This window comes from Microcaecilia unicolor, chromosome 3 (genome assembly GCF_901765095.1).
Source record: "Microcaecilia unicolor chromosome 3, aMicUni1.1, whole genome shotgun sequence".
In the NCBI taxonomy this organism is placed as follows: Eukaryota; Metazoa; Chordata; class Amphibia; order Gymnophiona; family Siphonopidae; genus Microcaecilia; species Microcaecilia unicolor.
The window spans coordinates 357439124-357452795 of record NC_044033.1 but is presented as its reverse complement, the minus strand read 5'-3'; the positions used below and the strand labels follow the sequence as shown (position 1 = coordinate 357452795).

The 13672-nt window shown below is 37.6% G+C and overlaps 1 protein-coding gene across 1 annotated transcript in view; it reads left to right on the top strand.

Moving 5' to 3' along the window:
* REPS1 (RALBP1 associated Eps domain containing 1) overlaps window positions 1-13215 on the top strand; it is a 294751-nt gene extending 281536 nt beyond the window's left edge. Inside the window, 2 exon segments of the mRNA XM_030198532.1 lie at window positions 6849-6954; window positions 11874-13215. Coding sequence (XP_030054392.1) covers window positions 6849-6954; window positions 11874-11942 — 175 coding nt within the window. The 3' untranslated portion in view covers window positions 11943-13215.
* Window positions 13216-13672: the final 457 nt, after the last annotated feature.

The following is a 13672-nucleotide window of genomic DNA, read 5'->3' as shown; positions in this document are numbered from 1 at the left end:
TCATATCTTTTAGTGTGTAACCCCATTATGTTCACTTATTTTGTTTGTATATTTTATGGCTGGTGATTTTACATTGTACCTTTCTTATGGGCAAGTTCTTATTAAATATGGTTTTCAAGTTCACTTTGAGTCTTTTTATTTAGTCAACATTGTCGTTTAGTCTCACGAGCCAATATTATTTTTGTTTATTATGGACTTCCTATTAGGCTTTTTCATACTTGCCACATTTATTTAGCTACGTTCAGTTTTCTGTTTTTACGATGGACTTCCCTTTTGCTTAAATTGCATCTTTCTTTGTTTTTTTGGAGGGGTTTCTCCAGTTTAGTTTCCCTTATTTGATTTAATGAATCCTCTCCATGATGTTATGAATCGGTCACTGATATGCATATTTGCCTTCTGTTATTTATATTTTCGTTGAATAAATATGTTCATCCTTGATGGATTTTTTTAATTATCTATATTTTTACTGTTGATATAGGTCATTCTCTTATGGTTTTATATATATATATATATATATATATTCATATTTAATGCATTTCCTTTAGGTTTTTCTTCATACTGCTTTTATGTAAAGGTATTTTTCTAGATTTCACTAACTTTGATGATTTCAGTTTTTTAGTATTTCTTTTACACTTTCTTCATGGCTTGTCCACATCTTTTTGATTTACAGATTTGCACTTTTTCAATTATAAAAATTTTCTTTTAGTTTTTCATATTCATGCTATTTCTCAGATATTTTTTTATTGTTAGACCACCACTGAATAGGTTAGCTATTGTTATGTCAGAAGTGTGCATGCATTATGTATATTTTATTCATATTTTAGTTCCAATTCATATAGGGGCTCTTTTACGAAGGCCCAGTAGAGTTTTTCACACACCCATAGGAATATATGGGCAACTCTAGCATTTAGCGCACGCTTATTTTTATCACGCACTAAAAACGCTACCGTGTCTTTGTAGAAGGACCCCATAACCTTTTACTGTCACATTTCATTGTGATTGTATATATATTGCTTATATGATTATTCTTTTATTGTTTATTTGTTTTTCTATTCACTGTGGTTATTTCATTTTTATTGAATAGCTGTGACACTGAGGAAGGGCATATTGCTGAATCATGGACCATTTTTGGGTCTGGTTTGTCTGTGTAACATTTTTTCTGGGAATAATCTTTTTATCTTGAAGATATTGGACTTCTGGTAGTTCTAGGAAATTTTCTCTTCCACCCTGTGCTTCCTTGTTCAACTATTGTGGAAGCATTCACCCCTCCCCCTCCCCCCTTTTTTTTTTTTGGTTTGACCTAAAAAAAAAAAAGGAACACCACATGGGCAGTTTCATGTGGGAAATGCTCTGTATGTTCAGTGAATTCCACAATTTAAATATATAAAACAGCCAGTCACAGAGAAGATGTTTGTGTTACAACATTTTTCAAATTATAAAACAGAAAAAGTTGTATATTCCTGTTGTTCCCCTGTGTAATTTGACGTACATAGGAAAAACGAAGCAAGCTCTGAATAAGAGAGTCATTGAACATCGCAGTGCTGTCAATAGGAGGATAATGGAGAAACCATTGGTAGAACATTCAGTTCAAATGAATCATAGATTTGAGGACTACAGGTTATTTTGTACTTTGGAAACTCACTGTTACTTGGAGAGATGACAATGTGGACCAACTTTATCAGACTGGAATTTTTCTGGCTCATAATAGTATTTGTTTCTCCAATTTTTTAACCAATTATATATCATTATTTAGTTGTAATGTTTAGTAATTAATTATTTAGTTATTTATTGGAATTTATTAATCGCCTTTATGAAGAGAATTCACCCAAGACGGTGTACTGCAGGTAGTCGAGGGGCCAAGAGCAGATGGTTTCTACAGATTTATAGACAAGCACGTCATCTCTCCGGCTATTCAACAATATTGCCACCCTGTGATCTAATAGAAGCAGGACAACTTAAAATTGAGAAGCACAAATTTTAATTACCTATCCAGAAGTTAATTATTTTTTTTTCTTTTACATAAGCATTTCACATCCACTACCACAAACCCAATTTAAAAGAAAAAAAAAGAAATGCTCCCACCATGGTTTCCTGCATGAAAAAAAGCTTTGTACTGCTCTCCAACTATACAGTGGCTCATAAAAAAAGTTTACACACACTCGTACATTTTTCCTACTCTCATCCAAAACAATACAATTCAAAATGCACCAAAATAGGAGACTGTCTAACTGATCCACACAACATATGCTACAATTTCAACTATAGAAATATTCAAAAATAAGAAACCCTTTGCCATAACAAACTCAAATTAGCCCCCTTTCAAAAACTGTCTGAAAAAGAATTTTAGGTTGTTAGAGACTATCTCTGCCCAATAAGTTGTTGAGCTAATGTGAATATTCTAGGATGAATAATCGAGCTGTTTCTGTTGTTTGAAGTGAATTTGAAGCAAAGGTCTAAACATGCTGAATTCATGAATTATTCAAAGATATAGATTAAGAGAAAGCTACATCACAATTGCAATATGTTTGAATATCCCTTGAATCATTGTCAGGTGTAGGCTAGTGGCTAGCTCTGTAGGCTGCAAACTGTTTAAGCCAGAGTTTAAATCCTGATTCTAACCTTCAGCAAGTCACATTACCCCTCACTGCTTCAACAGAAAACTTAGATGGTTAAACCCTTTGCGAACAGGTAAAAAAAATGCATTATGGAGACAGCTTGGCACCATCAAGACTCCTTAGGCCACCAGTTCCCAAACTAAGCGCCATGGTATTCATGAGAGAAATTTGCTTGCAGTGGAGGCAGTGCATGCAAATCTCTCTCATGGAATATTCATTGTGGGTATCCTGAAAACCTGACTGGCTGAGGTACCTCCAGTACCAGGATTGGGACCCACTGCCATATAGGCTATCCAGTCTGCCCACCCATGCAATCTGCTCTCCTTATCACTCCCTTAGAGATCCCAAGCTTTCTTGAGTTCAGACACTGTTTTCGTCTCCACCACCTCCACCAGGACCAGGTTTGGGAACCACTACCATATGGTCTTTATCTGCCTTCATTTTTCTCTGTCTCTAAGAAAGGGTTAACTTGCTGGACTTTGGAGGAATTGTTTTCAGTTAAAGCAGTGAGGCTTATTTTCTACATGGCTGTGTCTTTCTGGCAGAGTTTTCAGCCCAATTTTGTGGGGGAGTTCTCTCTGAGAGGAGGGCATTTCTGGTTAATTCAGTTATTCTGTGCTAATGTGCTTCTAAAGCAAGGTAAGCTGAAAATTGTTGTGCTATTTTTTTTAACTGATATACAGAGTGATTTCAAGTTAACCTTTTTTTTGCTGTAGCACACAGTTGGTTTCAGCCTTCCTGTTCTTGGAAAGCCTATGGTTACACACTATACTCAGAGCCAGTGAAGCCAGTTATTTATTCCTGTTGTTGCTTTTGATGTTACTTATCCCCTGTCTGCCTTGGGTACACATCTATAATTTGCAGCTGCTTGCTTTAGTAGACATTTGGCATTTTTCCTCAGAGGATCTTAGGAACCCTTACAGGTTGGTCTTATATGAATATAGAATCTATAGAAATAGAATTACAATCTCTCAACTATTCCAGATTGTAATTCTATTTCTATAGAAATGTTCCTAGATATCTGCCTTATTAGGGGTTTTTGCATGTAATCAAAACCCATCATCTCATTTCCCTCAACTTCAGTCCTCAAGGGCTGCAACCCAATTGGGTTTTCAAGATTTCTGTAGTGAATATGTATCTATTTGCATGCACGGCTTCCATTGTAGGCAAATCAATCTCATGCATATTCATTATGGAAATCCTGAAAATCTAATTGGGTTGCGGCCCATGAGGACCAAGGTTGCCCATTCTTGTAATAGGCAATGGCAACAGGGCCAACTAAGCTCTCAATTTTATTCACTTCCTGGAAGGAGGGGTGAGTTCATAGGCTAGAGCAGTTTCTGCACTTTTTCCTTTTGGAGCATTACGGTATGTTTTCAGGAGCCCAATCACTAGCTACACTGCTCAAGTATACTGGCTCTCTTCACAATCCAATACTTTGTAATACAGCAGTGATTTTTGGTGCTTTGCTTGCTGCCTTTTTCTTTCGGGTTAGATCAACCTTGCTTTCACCATTATGAGTGACACTGTTTCATGATGGTAAATCTTCCCATTATCTGTTGATCTTTCTACGTAGGTCAGTCACCCTTGTCTCTTAGTTCTGTGGAGCAGATCCTACAGTACATTTCTTGTCGAGGAAGTGGATCTCCTCCCTTAGTCGGCCTGTAGGTTTGATGCATATCAAGGACAAATACATAGATCACGAAGTGTCTCCTGAATGAGATTTCTCTCTTGCAAGTTCTTTTAAGTACATCTTTCAGGCTTCTATGCTGTTGCTCATCTGGGAGTTTTTCTCCCTTTTTTGTGTAAATTTTCTTTTACCTTATTGTTTCTGTACTTGTGCTCTTTTCTCCTTTCCAAAGAAAACTGGAATTTCTTCTTAGTATGTTTGTGAGCTCTTTTAAGCAGTTGCTGAATATCATGGCAAACGTCTCATCCTACAGAGGTTCTTCCTGATATTTATTCCTAAGGAATTTTATTTGCATGCTGGAACCTTCTGTTTGGCTTTTTTTTTCTCTATTCAAATGAATTAATGCCTTCAACCTCTTTTGTTTCATACTTGAAAAGGAAGGACAATGTTAAAATGTTTCCTTTCTGTCCTATATATTTATTTCTGTGGATTTCTTTTAGAAAGATGAAATCTGGCTCATATACTACTACTACTAAACATTTCTAAAGCGCTACTAGGGTTACGCAGCGCTGTACAATTTACATAGAGAGACAGTCCCTGCTCAAAGAGCTTACAATCTAGTAGACAAGTGAACGGTCAAATTGGGGCAGTCTGTTTTATACTGTTTTTATATATTAGTTCTTCTTCTGAAGTTGTTAACTCCTTCAAGGCATGTTTCTCTGTCACAGATGCAGTTCACAGAAGAGCTTCCAATATATTTTTTACCAAGTTTTTAATAAGGATTTGCTATCCTGCCCATCAAACACGTATCTAGGTGGCTTACAATCTAATAAAAGAGATGAGAAAAATGCGGGGGAAACCAGACATGACATGTAGGAGTGGTAGGGGATGAACTACCATTTCAATGGGATAGAATAGTATGGGTTAGCACATAGGGAGAGGAAATAGAAGTCATTCAGGATTGTCTCGGGAACAGAAGGCGCTTCATGTAGCAGAGCCATAGGCTTATGTAAATAGAAAAGTTTTCAGTTCAGATATAAAGGTTTCTAGTGATGTCAGATGATGGAGTGATTATGGAAGTTTGTTCCAGTGTAGTGGGCCTGTGATGGAGAATATTGTGCTCCTAGTGTGTTCATGAAAGATTTCCCAAAATGATGGTACTTCTAATTGATTTTGAGTTAAAGATCTTAAAGCTCTTGAGGTAGAGTAAGGAATTAACATTTGCAAGAAGTATGGGAGTTTTCCATTGTGATGAATCTGATATAGCAAAAATATAGTTTTATAGATAATGATGACTTCAAGCAGGGTGTGACATGGTCAAACTTTCTTGCCCTAGTGATAGGTTTTATGGCTGTGTTGTGCATCAATTGTGTCTGACAGATGTCTTTTGTCCTGAGGCCTGCATAAAGCATATCAAAGTTTCTTCTTGAATTCACATGGTTTTTGTGAATAGAGATTGCAGTGCATGCATATTCTGCACTTGAGATGCAGTAATTAGAACAGTTTTTTGAGGTCCCACTCATTCAGGGCACTGCTTTGCTATATCCTACATGTTCTGGACTGGTCCGGTGAGGGGTGCTAAGGAAGAAGAAATTAGGTTTCCAGATTCCCTTCCTAGTGTCTCAAAAGGTAAATCTTTTCAGATTCTGGACCGAACAGGCTAATTGGGCCATTAACTAAGGGGGGGGTGGGGGGTTAGTTAAAGTAGACCTAACCTTCCTTTCAGAATAAATGAAGATGCCTGCAGGTGAGAAAAATATGTTAAGGAGTACTTGGAGGAGTCCATGTCCCTTACCTTTTACTCTCCCCTTGTGGGGATTTTCTTGGGGCTGAAGATGTATGTTATTTACTTGAAAGAATGCTCCTATGTCTCCATCCGCTGGTCAACGGACGTAACCCAAAGTTTCTAGTTAAGACTGGTGAGACTAAAGGAAAGAATTAACAACTAAGACCTACTCTTTCTCCTTAAGAGAGCTATTAATATATTTAATTTACGTAATCCCATAACAGCTGTATGAGAGAGAATCTATTTCCAGGCAATTTTGAAAATTGCATTTATAATTGTATATGGTGTATCAGCCCAGTGAACTCTGAAAATTTAACAAGTCGTTGTCACTTCTACTTGTATATATGCAATATATTTCACATGTCCTAGCGTCATAATTAGTCAACTGTGATGTGTTGGAATCAGATGACAAGACTTGATTTAGGAATGGAGAAGATGGAATCCAGCTCTCTGCTTTGACTTAAGCTCAGATTAGGATTTGAATGTGCCTCAATGATTACCTATCCTGTTTTTAACTGGCTTTCCTTTCTTGTTTTTAATTTATGTTCACCGTCTTGACCCGCCTATCAGATTAGGCAGTATATTAAGTACACAGTAAACAAAAAAATGCCAGATCATGGCATGGCATTTGTTGCTAAACTAGACTATCATTTTCATGGGTATTCTGAACAAAAATTAAAGAAAACTATGGATCAACTGCATGTGTAAGCTCTGAACTGAAAACTTGAATAGTATGCAAAAAGACTAGAGTATTTTGTTGTTTACAGTATAGCAGTGTCTGGCTTGAAAATGAGTTTTTAAAATCTTGTATCTACAGATCAGTGGGAAAAGACAAGAAAGCTATTCAGGCATCAATCCGACGCAATAAGGAAACCAATACAGTTTTGGCCAGATTAAATAGTGAATTACAGCAACAATTAAAGGTAACCCCTGAAAAATTGTTTTCTGCTGTTGAAAATTGAAACTTTAGGTGTGACAAATATTTTTCCATAATATAGCCATTTTTACTTAATTTCATTTACTATGGAGTAGAAATGGAACATTAAACTTAGGATGTTTCTCTGTTATTGCATTAATTCTTTTGTGGAGTAATATTTTTTAAATGGAAAAAAGTGTCATCTAAAATTTAAGCAATTGTACCTTATAGACTATTACTTCTATAGAGCAACTGAAAAATAGGATTAAAGGCCAGAGGTCCTATATTGTCCCTGATAATTTGAAAGGTATTATCTAGTTGATGTTTGAAAGTATTTTAAAACAAATAAGATGCCAAAATAATAGGCGTTTTCTGTTGAAAATCTTAATTCTTGTCTCCTTTTTGAATTAGGACTCTTTGGGTTTTGTTTACTAATCCCCGCTAGAGGCGCATTAGTGTTTTTAGCATGCGCTAATTTTGTGAACACGCTAAAAACACTAGCGCATCTTAGTAAACAGGGCCTTTTGTCTTTCTGATCAATTGTCTGAAAAAACGTATTGGGCTACTTCTGATTTCAGATGTTTTGTGCAACAGAAAGATTCAATATCTTTGTGTGAAAAAGTATGTGAACCTTCATTTAGTATCTGGTGGCATCTATTTGATCAGCAATAATTTCAACTAAACATTTCCTGTAATTGTTAGTAAGTCTCCCGCATCACTGTTGAAGTTCTTTTTTTTTTTGGCCCATTTTTCTATACAGAACTGTTTAAAACCTCTGTGATGTACGAGGACTTACTTGCATGAACGGGGTTAGATAAGAGCTTTGTCTCAGCCAATCTAAAACATGAAAACTTTACTACAGCCATTCTGTAGTAGATTAATTTAAATCTGTGAAGAGCAATTCTGTAATCTAGGTGTCCACATTTACATTCCCCTTGGCATGTAAATGTGTATAATACTAGCATGTAACACATAAGCATTCACTCACCCGTGAGAGTGCCAGCAGGGTGCCTAAGCACTAATCTGTAGTGATGCGCCTATGGCTGTTATAACTGTAGGCACATAAGTGTTAGATGTGCTGATACGAGGTACCTAAATGGAAGTGCCCAGTTGTAGAGGGCACCTGCTAGGAGCATATTCTGTAAAGGAATGTAGGCTCCCTATGTGCCTAACATTCAGGAGCAAGCACTAAACACCAGCCATAGAACTGGTGTATTAGCACCTAAGTGCTACAAATGCTTATGTAACCTAAAATACTTTGTAAGTTACACACATAATTTGAGCCCTGCCCTTGTGTACATCCCCTTGATATTATGCAGTATGTAAGTTACACGGGTATTTTACAGAATAGCGCTTAGGTGCACATAAATGTTAGCACCCATATTATAGAATTGCTTCCTTAAGGTTACCCTGCTGCATGGCCTACTTTAGAATCAGCTTCTGCCCAGAGACAGATGGCCCAGTATTTTCCTTGGGATTTCTGCATAAATCAGATCCTGTTTCCATTAATGAAAGCAAGCCCTCCAGTACCTCATGTAGCAAAGCAGCCACACACTGTGCTACCTCCACTACCACGCTTGACAGTTGGAAAGAGGTTCTTATTTTGACAGGCATTGTTTGCTTTTGCCTAACAATGAAACATTAAATTTTTGACTTATCTGTCCAGGGCACATTATTCCAGAAATCTTGCGGGTCATTCAGATGCTGTTTGGCAAATCTGAGGCAGGCGATACTGTTCTTTTTACAGAACAGTGGTTCCTTCCTAGTTGTCCTCCTGTAAATGCCATTCCCATTCAATTTTTTCCTCCTAGTTGCCAAATGAGCTGTTTTATCATCTGCCGCAAGAGGGGTCTGCAGACATTTAGATGTTAGTCTGAAGTTCTTTTTGATGTTTTTAGATTTCTGTTCAGGTTATCTTGGCAGGATGACCAATCCTGGAAGGAGTCACTGTAGTCTTCTTTTTCGTTAGTAGACTGAAGGTGGATAGATTGAGTCCAAAATGTTTGAAATGGTCTTGCAGCTGTATCCAGACAGATAAGCATCAACTGCTCTTTTTCATGGGCTCTCTAAAATTTCTTTTGATTGTGGCATGATGAGTTCCTACTATCTTATGGTGAAGACCAAACACAGAACCTTTTGGACCTTTATTTAGGATAGGATGTCTAAGCTCAGTTGGTCAGATTGCTCTCTGAAGTGGTTTAGAACATAAGAACACAAGTTTTTCTTACTGAGTCACACCAAAGGTTCACCTGATCCATCATCCTGCTTCCAACAGTGGCCAAGCCAGGCCAAAAGTACCTGGCAGAATCCCAAAAAGTAGCAAACTTTCTGTGCTACCAACCCCCAGGGATAAGCAGTAGCTTTCCCCATTCTGCTTTAATAACAGTTTATGGACTTCATTCCATCAACTTATCCAAACCTTTTTAAACTATTTGATGAGTAAAAAATATTTATCCGGCATATGATGGGCCAGCACAACCCAGAGCAAGGTGCTTCAACTTAAAATTCATTTCATTCAGACAGTGAGGATTCTACTACTACTTATCATTTCTAAAGCACTACTAGACGTACGCAGCGCTGTACACTTGAACATGAAGAGACAGTCCCTGCTCGACAGAGCTTACAATCTAATTAGGACAGACAGACAGAACAAACAAGAGATAAGGGAATATTAATGTGAGGATGATAAAATAAGGGTTCTGAACAAAGTGAAAAATGGTTAGGAGTTAAAAGCAGCAGCAGCATCTGTATAATATGCTGTTCATTCTACACTGGCTATATCTCCTACAACCTTTACCAATATGGCTGCCTAGGGGAGATTTAAAGCTAAGTTACAGAAAGCACTTGGAGGATTTTTGTGGGGAGGTAAAAAGCCTAGACTTCTTTGCAAACACTAATGCTTCCCAGGGATAAAGTAGGTTTTGGTCTTTTTGGTCTCCCTACTCCCTATGACTTAGCATGTATCTTGAGGCAATTTAGGGATTAGGGATCTAATGCTAACCACTTCCTTTTAAAGGAGGAATCACTATCTGCTATACTGTGTCTGTTTATTACATCCAAGTCCAACGAAGCAAACACCCACAGAAGGTGAGCTCTCCACAGGAAAACCAATAGGGTAAAACAAACAGTGGATCCAACAAAAGTCCTCTCACAATGAGTGTCTTCCTGAACAAGGTCTTTATTCACAATGGCACAACTGACCCGACACGTGACGTGTTTCGGCCGTGAGGCCTGCGTCAGGGGTCAAGTGTTGTCTGAAGTCAAATAGCCTTGTGGATTAGATGAAAAACCAACACTGAAACTGCAGAGAAATGTCCTCTTCTCTCAGAACTTCTCAGAAATGCCCCTGGAAATGCCTCAGCCAGATCACAGCAGTTAACCATATTCAGTAAAGGCAGAAACTTAGGCTTCAGTTCTTTCTTTCCCTGAGCCTCCTCAGGAAGACACTCATTGTGAGAGGACTTTTTGTTGGATCCACTGTTTGTTTTACTCTGTTTATTACATGCCAGGATGTCCAGGGTAAACCCAGTACTTCGTGCTCATGTAGTGTGGAGATATGAGGCAAATCTGGCAGGCACTTTGTAGAGTAGTGCGGGCAGTTGTTTTGCCTATTTTAGGTCATGCAGATTTTACCCCCGGTATGGAGAACAAGATTTCAGGTATTGGCATATGAAAGGTATACAAAGATTGGAGGGTGTATTAAATGGCAAGTCTAAATTGCTGTCTTCAAAGGAAATACAATCCCTATATGATCTCCCTGTGATGGACACTTTTGCAACATTATGTGGCTACCCTCAATGCTTTGTATTTATCAAAAACTGTGGCTGAGAAGATACAAAAGTGCTTGCAGCTTTTTGAAGGAATGCCACCAAGACCTGGACACTATACATCTTTTCTTTTGGACTCAATACCTACTATCTGCTATGAGGATTTGACTCAGAGTCCTGATCTTGGTTGTATGATAGTGCCAGATATGATAGCTCATGTTTTTCTTAGCATTCCTAAAATATGTGAAAGTATGTTACACAGAGAGCAAGAATAGAAGTTTTTACATACAACTTGTGTCACCTTGGAGGGCTCATAGAGCGGGTTTGAACTTGGACGGGTCCTGCCCGAAGTGTGGATCAGGTAGAGTTACCCTTGGGCATATGTTCTGGCATTGCTCAAAAGTGCATTTCGTTTTTTCTAAAAATATGGCATAAAATCATTTCTTGCCAAAGTTTCACTGCCTTGTAATATTGAAATAGTACCATTTAGAGGGGGAGGACTTGTTAGTAATTTGACAGAAGGCAATACAGCTTTGTTTACTGAGGCTTTGTTATTAGCGAAGAAAGTAGTTCTGATCTCTTGGAGATTTCATACTGGGCTAGATTCTATATATCACGCCTTGATTTCTGTGCAGAAATCAAAGCATATTCTATAAAGTATGCTTTAATTTAGGCGTACGTTATAGAATATGCCGAATGCTGCTCCGCTCAACTAAATTTATTTGTGGTCGATTATGACAGCTAAAACCTGGTGTAAATCCCGATGCCTAAATTAGGTGAGGGGCGGGTGTATTCTATAACACATATAGATTGTAGATACGCCCATGACCTGCCCATTCCACTTCCATAACCACGTCTACTTTTAAACTATGCGACTTAGAATTTACATGCACCACATTACATCTTTTCATTACAATATCTCATGACAAGATCAGACCAGAGAGCAGATGGGAAACAGTAAAAAAAATAATAGTAAATTTTTATTTGATAAAGGTTAAGAATTGCTGATACCATATGTATTTTTAAGGGCTGTGCAGTTCGTAGATAGCGCTATTTTAACATAAAATGTACAGTATTTTGTTTTCTGAACTTGTTTTTCTTTAATATATTTAAAACATTTATGAAATTATAATCAGCATCTGCCACTTTTATTTTCCAGGATGTGCTTGAAGAAAGAATTTCCTTGGAAGTTCAACTGGAACAGCTTCGGCCATTCTCTCACCTCTAAGCCAATTGCTATTAACTGTGAACATAATGTTATAAAGGAGCTAAGAAGGGCTCTTTAGTTCTTTCACCCATTTAAACATTCTTAACATGCACACTGTTCAGCATTATTTTTTTGTGATTATGTTCAGTACATCTTCCATTTTAGTTAAATATTCATATTAAAGAAAGGGTATGGATAACTATTCCTGGTATGGAATATTGTTAAGCACTTTTTATTGAAATACCTTATCTTTAGGTTCCTTGCTTGCAGTTGAGCTTGCTCATTTTCAGTGGCCAAAATGAAACTGGAATTGATTTAAATGTCTAAGGTTGCTATAATGGTTTAGATGCTATAGCATAATTTTTCTATTGGAAATATTGCCAGCCTGCAAAGGCATTGAGATGTATCATGAACTGCCTCTTTCACTGCAACATCTATCAGGATGAGCCAAAACGATCCTTCATATTTGCGCTCAGTTTGGTAACTTTGTTTTAAACAAAATATTTATTTTTTCACAATTTGGCAGTCTTACAGTATAAACTGGTCTGCCATTCTGCAATAAACAAGATTCTTCAGGGCACCACAGAATATATGCAGGCCACTCTCTCATATTAACTAAACCTGGAAGTCCTGCTTCATATATATCTTATGTACCTTATACGGTTAATGCCCATAGATTGTGTATCATCTTTACTTCCTTTATGATCTGGCTTTAGAAGTATGCTTATGACTCAAAATACAACAGTGTTTCCAAACCCAACTTCTATAGAATGGCTTCTGTGAAAAGAATAGGGTCTTCATCACAGTCGTCTGACTGCACTTTTATTTTTTATGCATTGTCTGAATCTGCATGCTTCATGGCTTTCTTAACTGTTTAGACCCACCCATCTTTACTATTAACAGATTTTTGTTATCTGTCAATTTTTCTATGAACTTTAATTCTCAGAAAAAAAATGCCATGAACAGTTTCTTTTGATACTTGGTTTACCCTTAATTATCTTGTTTCTGGGCCTTATTCTTCTGGTATATAGACAGGCTTCACTATTAACAAAGAGCTCCCAGAGTGTATCCTGCTATTCAGGTTGATGTACTGTATTAGGGTTTGTTGTATATTGTATGATACACATCTTTTGATCTCATATGTAAATTTGCATTAATTGCTGACTAACAGCAGATATTCTATTTAAAGGCTTATTCTGGCTGTGGGATCATAGATGTTAAACTGCATGGATGTATCTCAGCAGAATCAGAAATTGTGTGATTTTTACACCAATAAAACAGCACAATATTTCAATTTTTTGCTCTCTGTTTGTCCTAGGAAATTTAAGTGATACAAGTTGACACCTGCCCATTTTTTTTCTCCACCTCCTTGTCCCCACAGTAGTACCAGTTCCCTAGCCAAGGCTCTTCTTCCACCAGCTTTGAGTCTGGGGGCCACTTCTGGTTATCTGGTCTCTTCTATCCTCTACCTTTATCTCTTCCATTGCATTATCTTTCAGCTTCCCACTCCCAGGTCTTCCTGCACACAGAACCATATACCTACCTGCTTCTTCCAGCCCTGCAGCTGCATTCTGGTTCTACACTGCTGGGGGAGGGGAAGCTCTATTGACATTCTTCACTCCTTGCCCATCTGTTATGCTGGTGGAGCCCTGTTGGAGGAGCAGAGGCTTCTAGTAGCAGATGGGAATGGGGTTAATGTACAAGGGGACTGCTGTCATGGCTCCAGAACATGTGAAACACAAGTTTTAGAG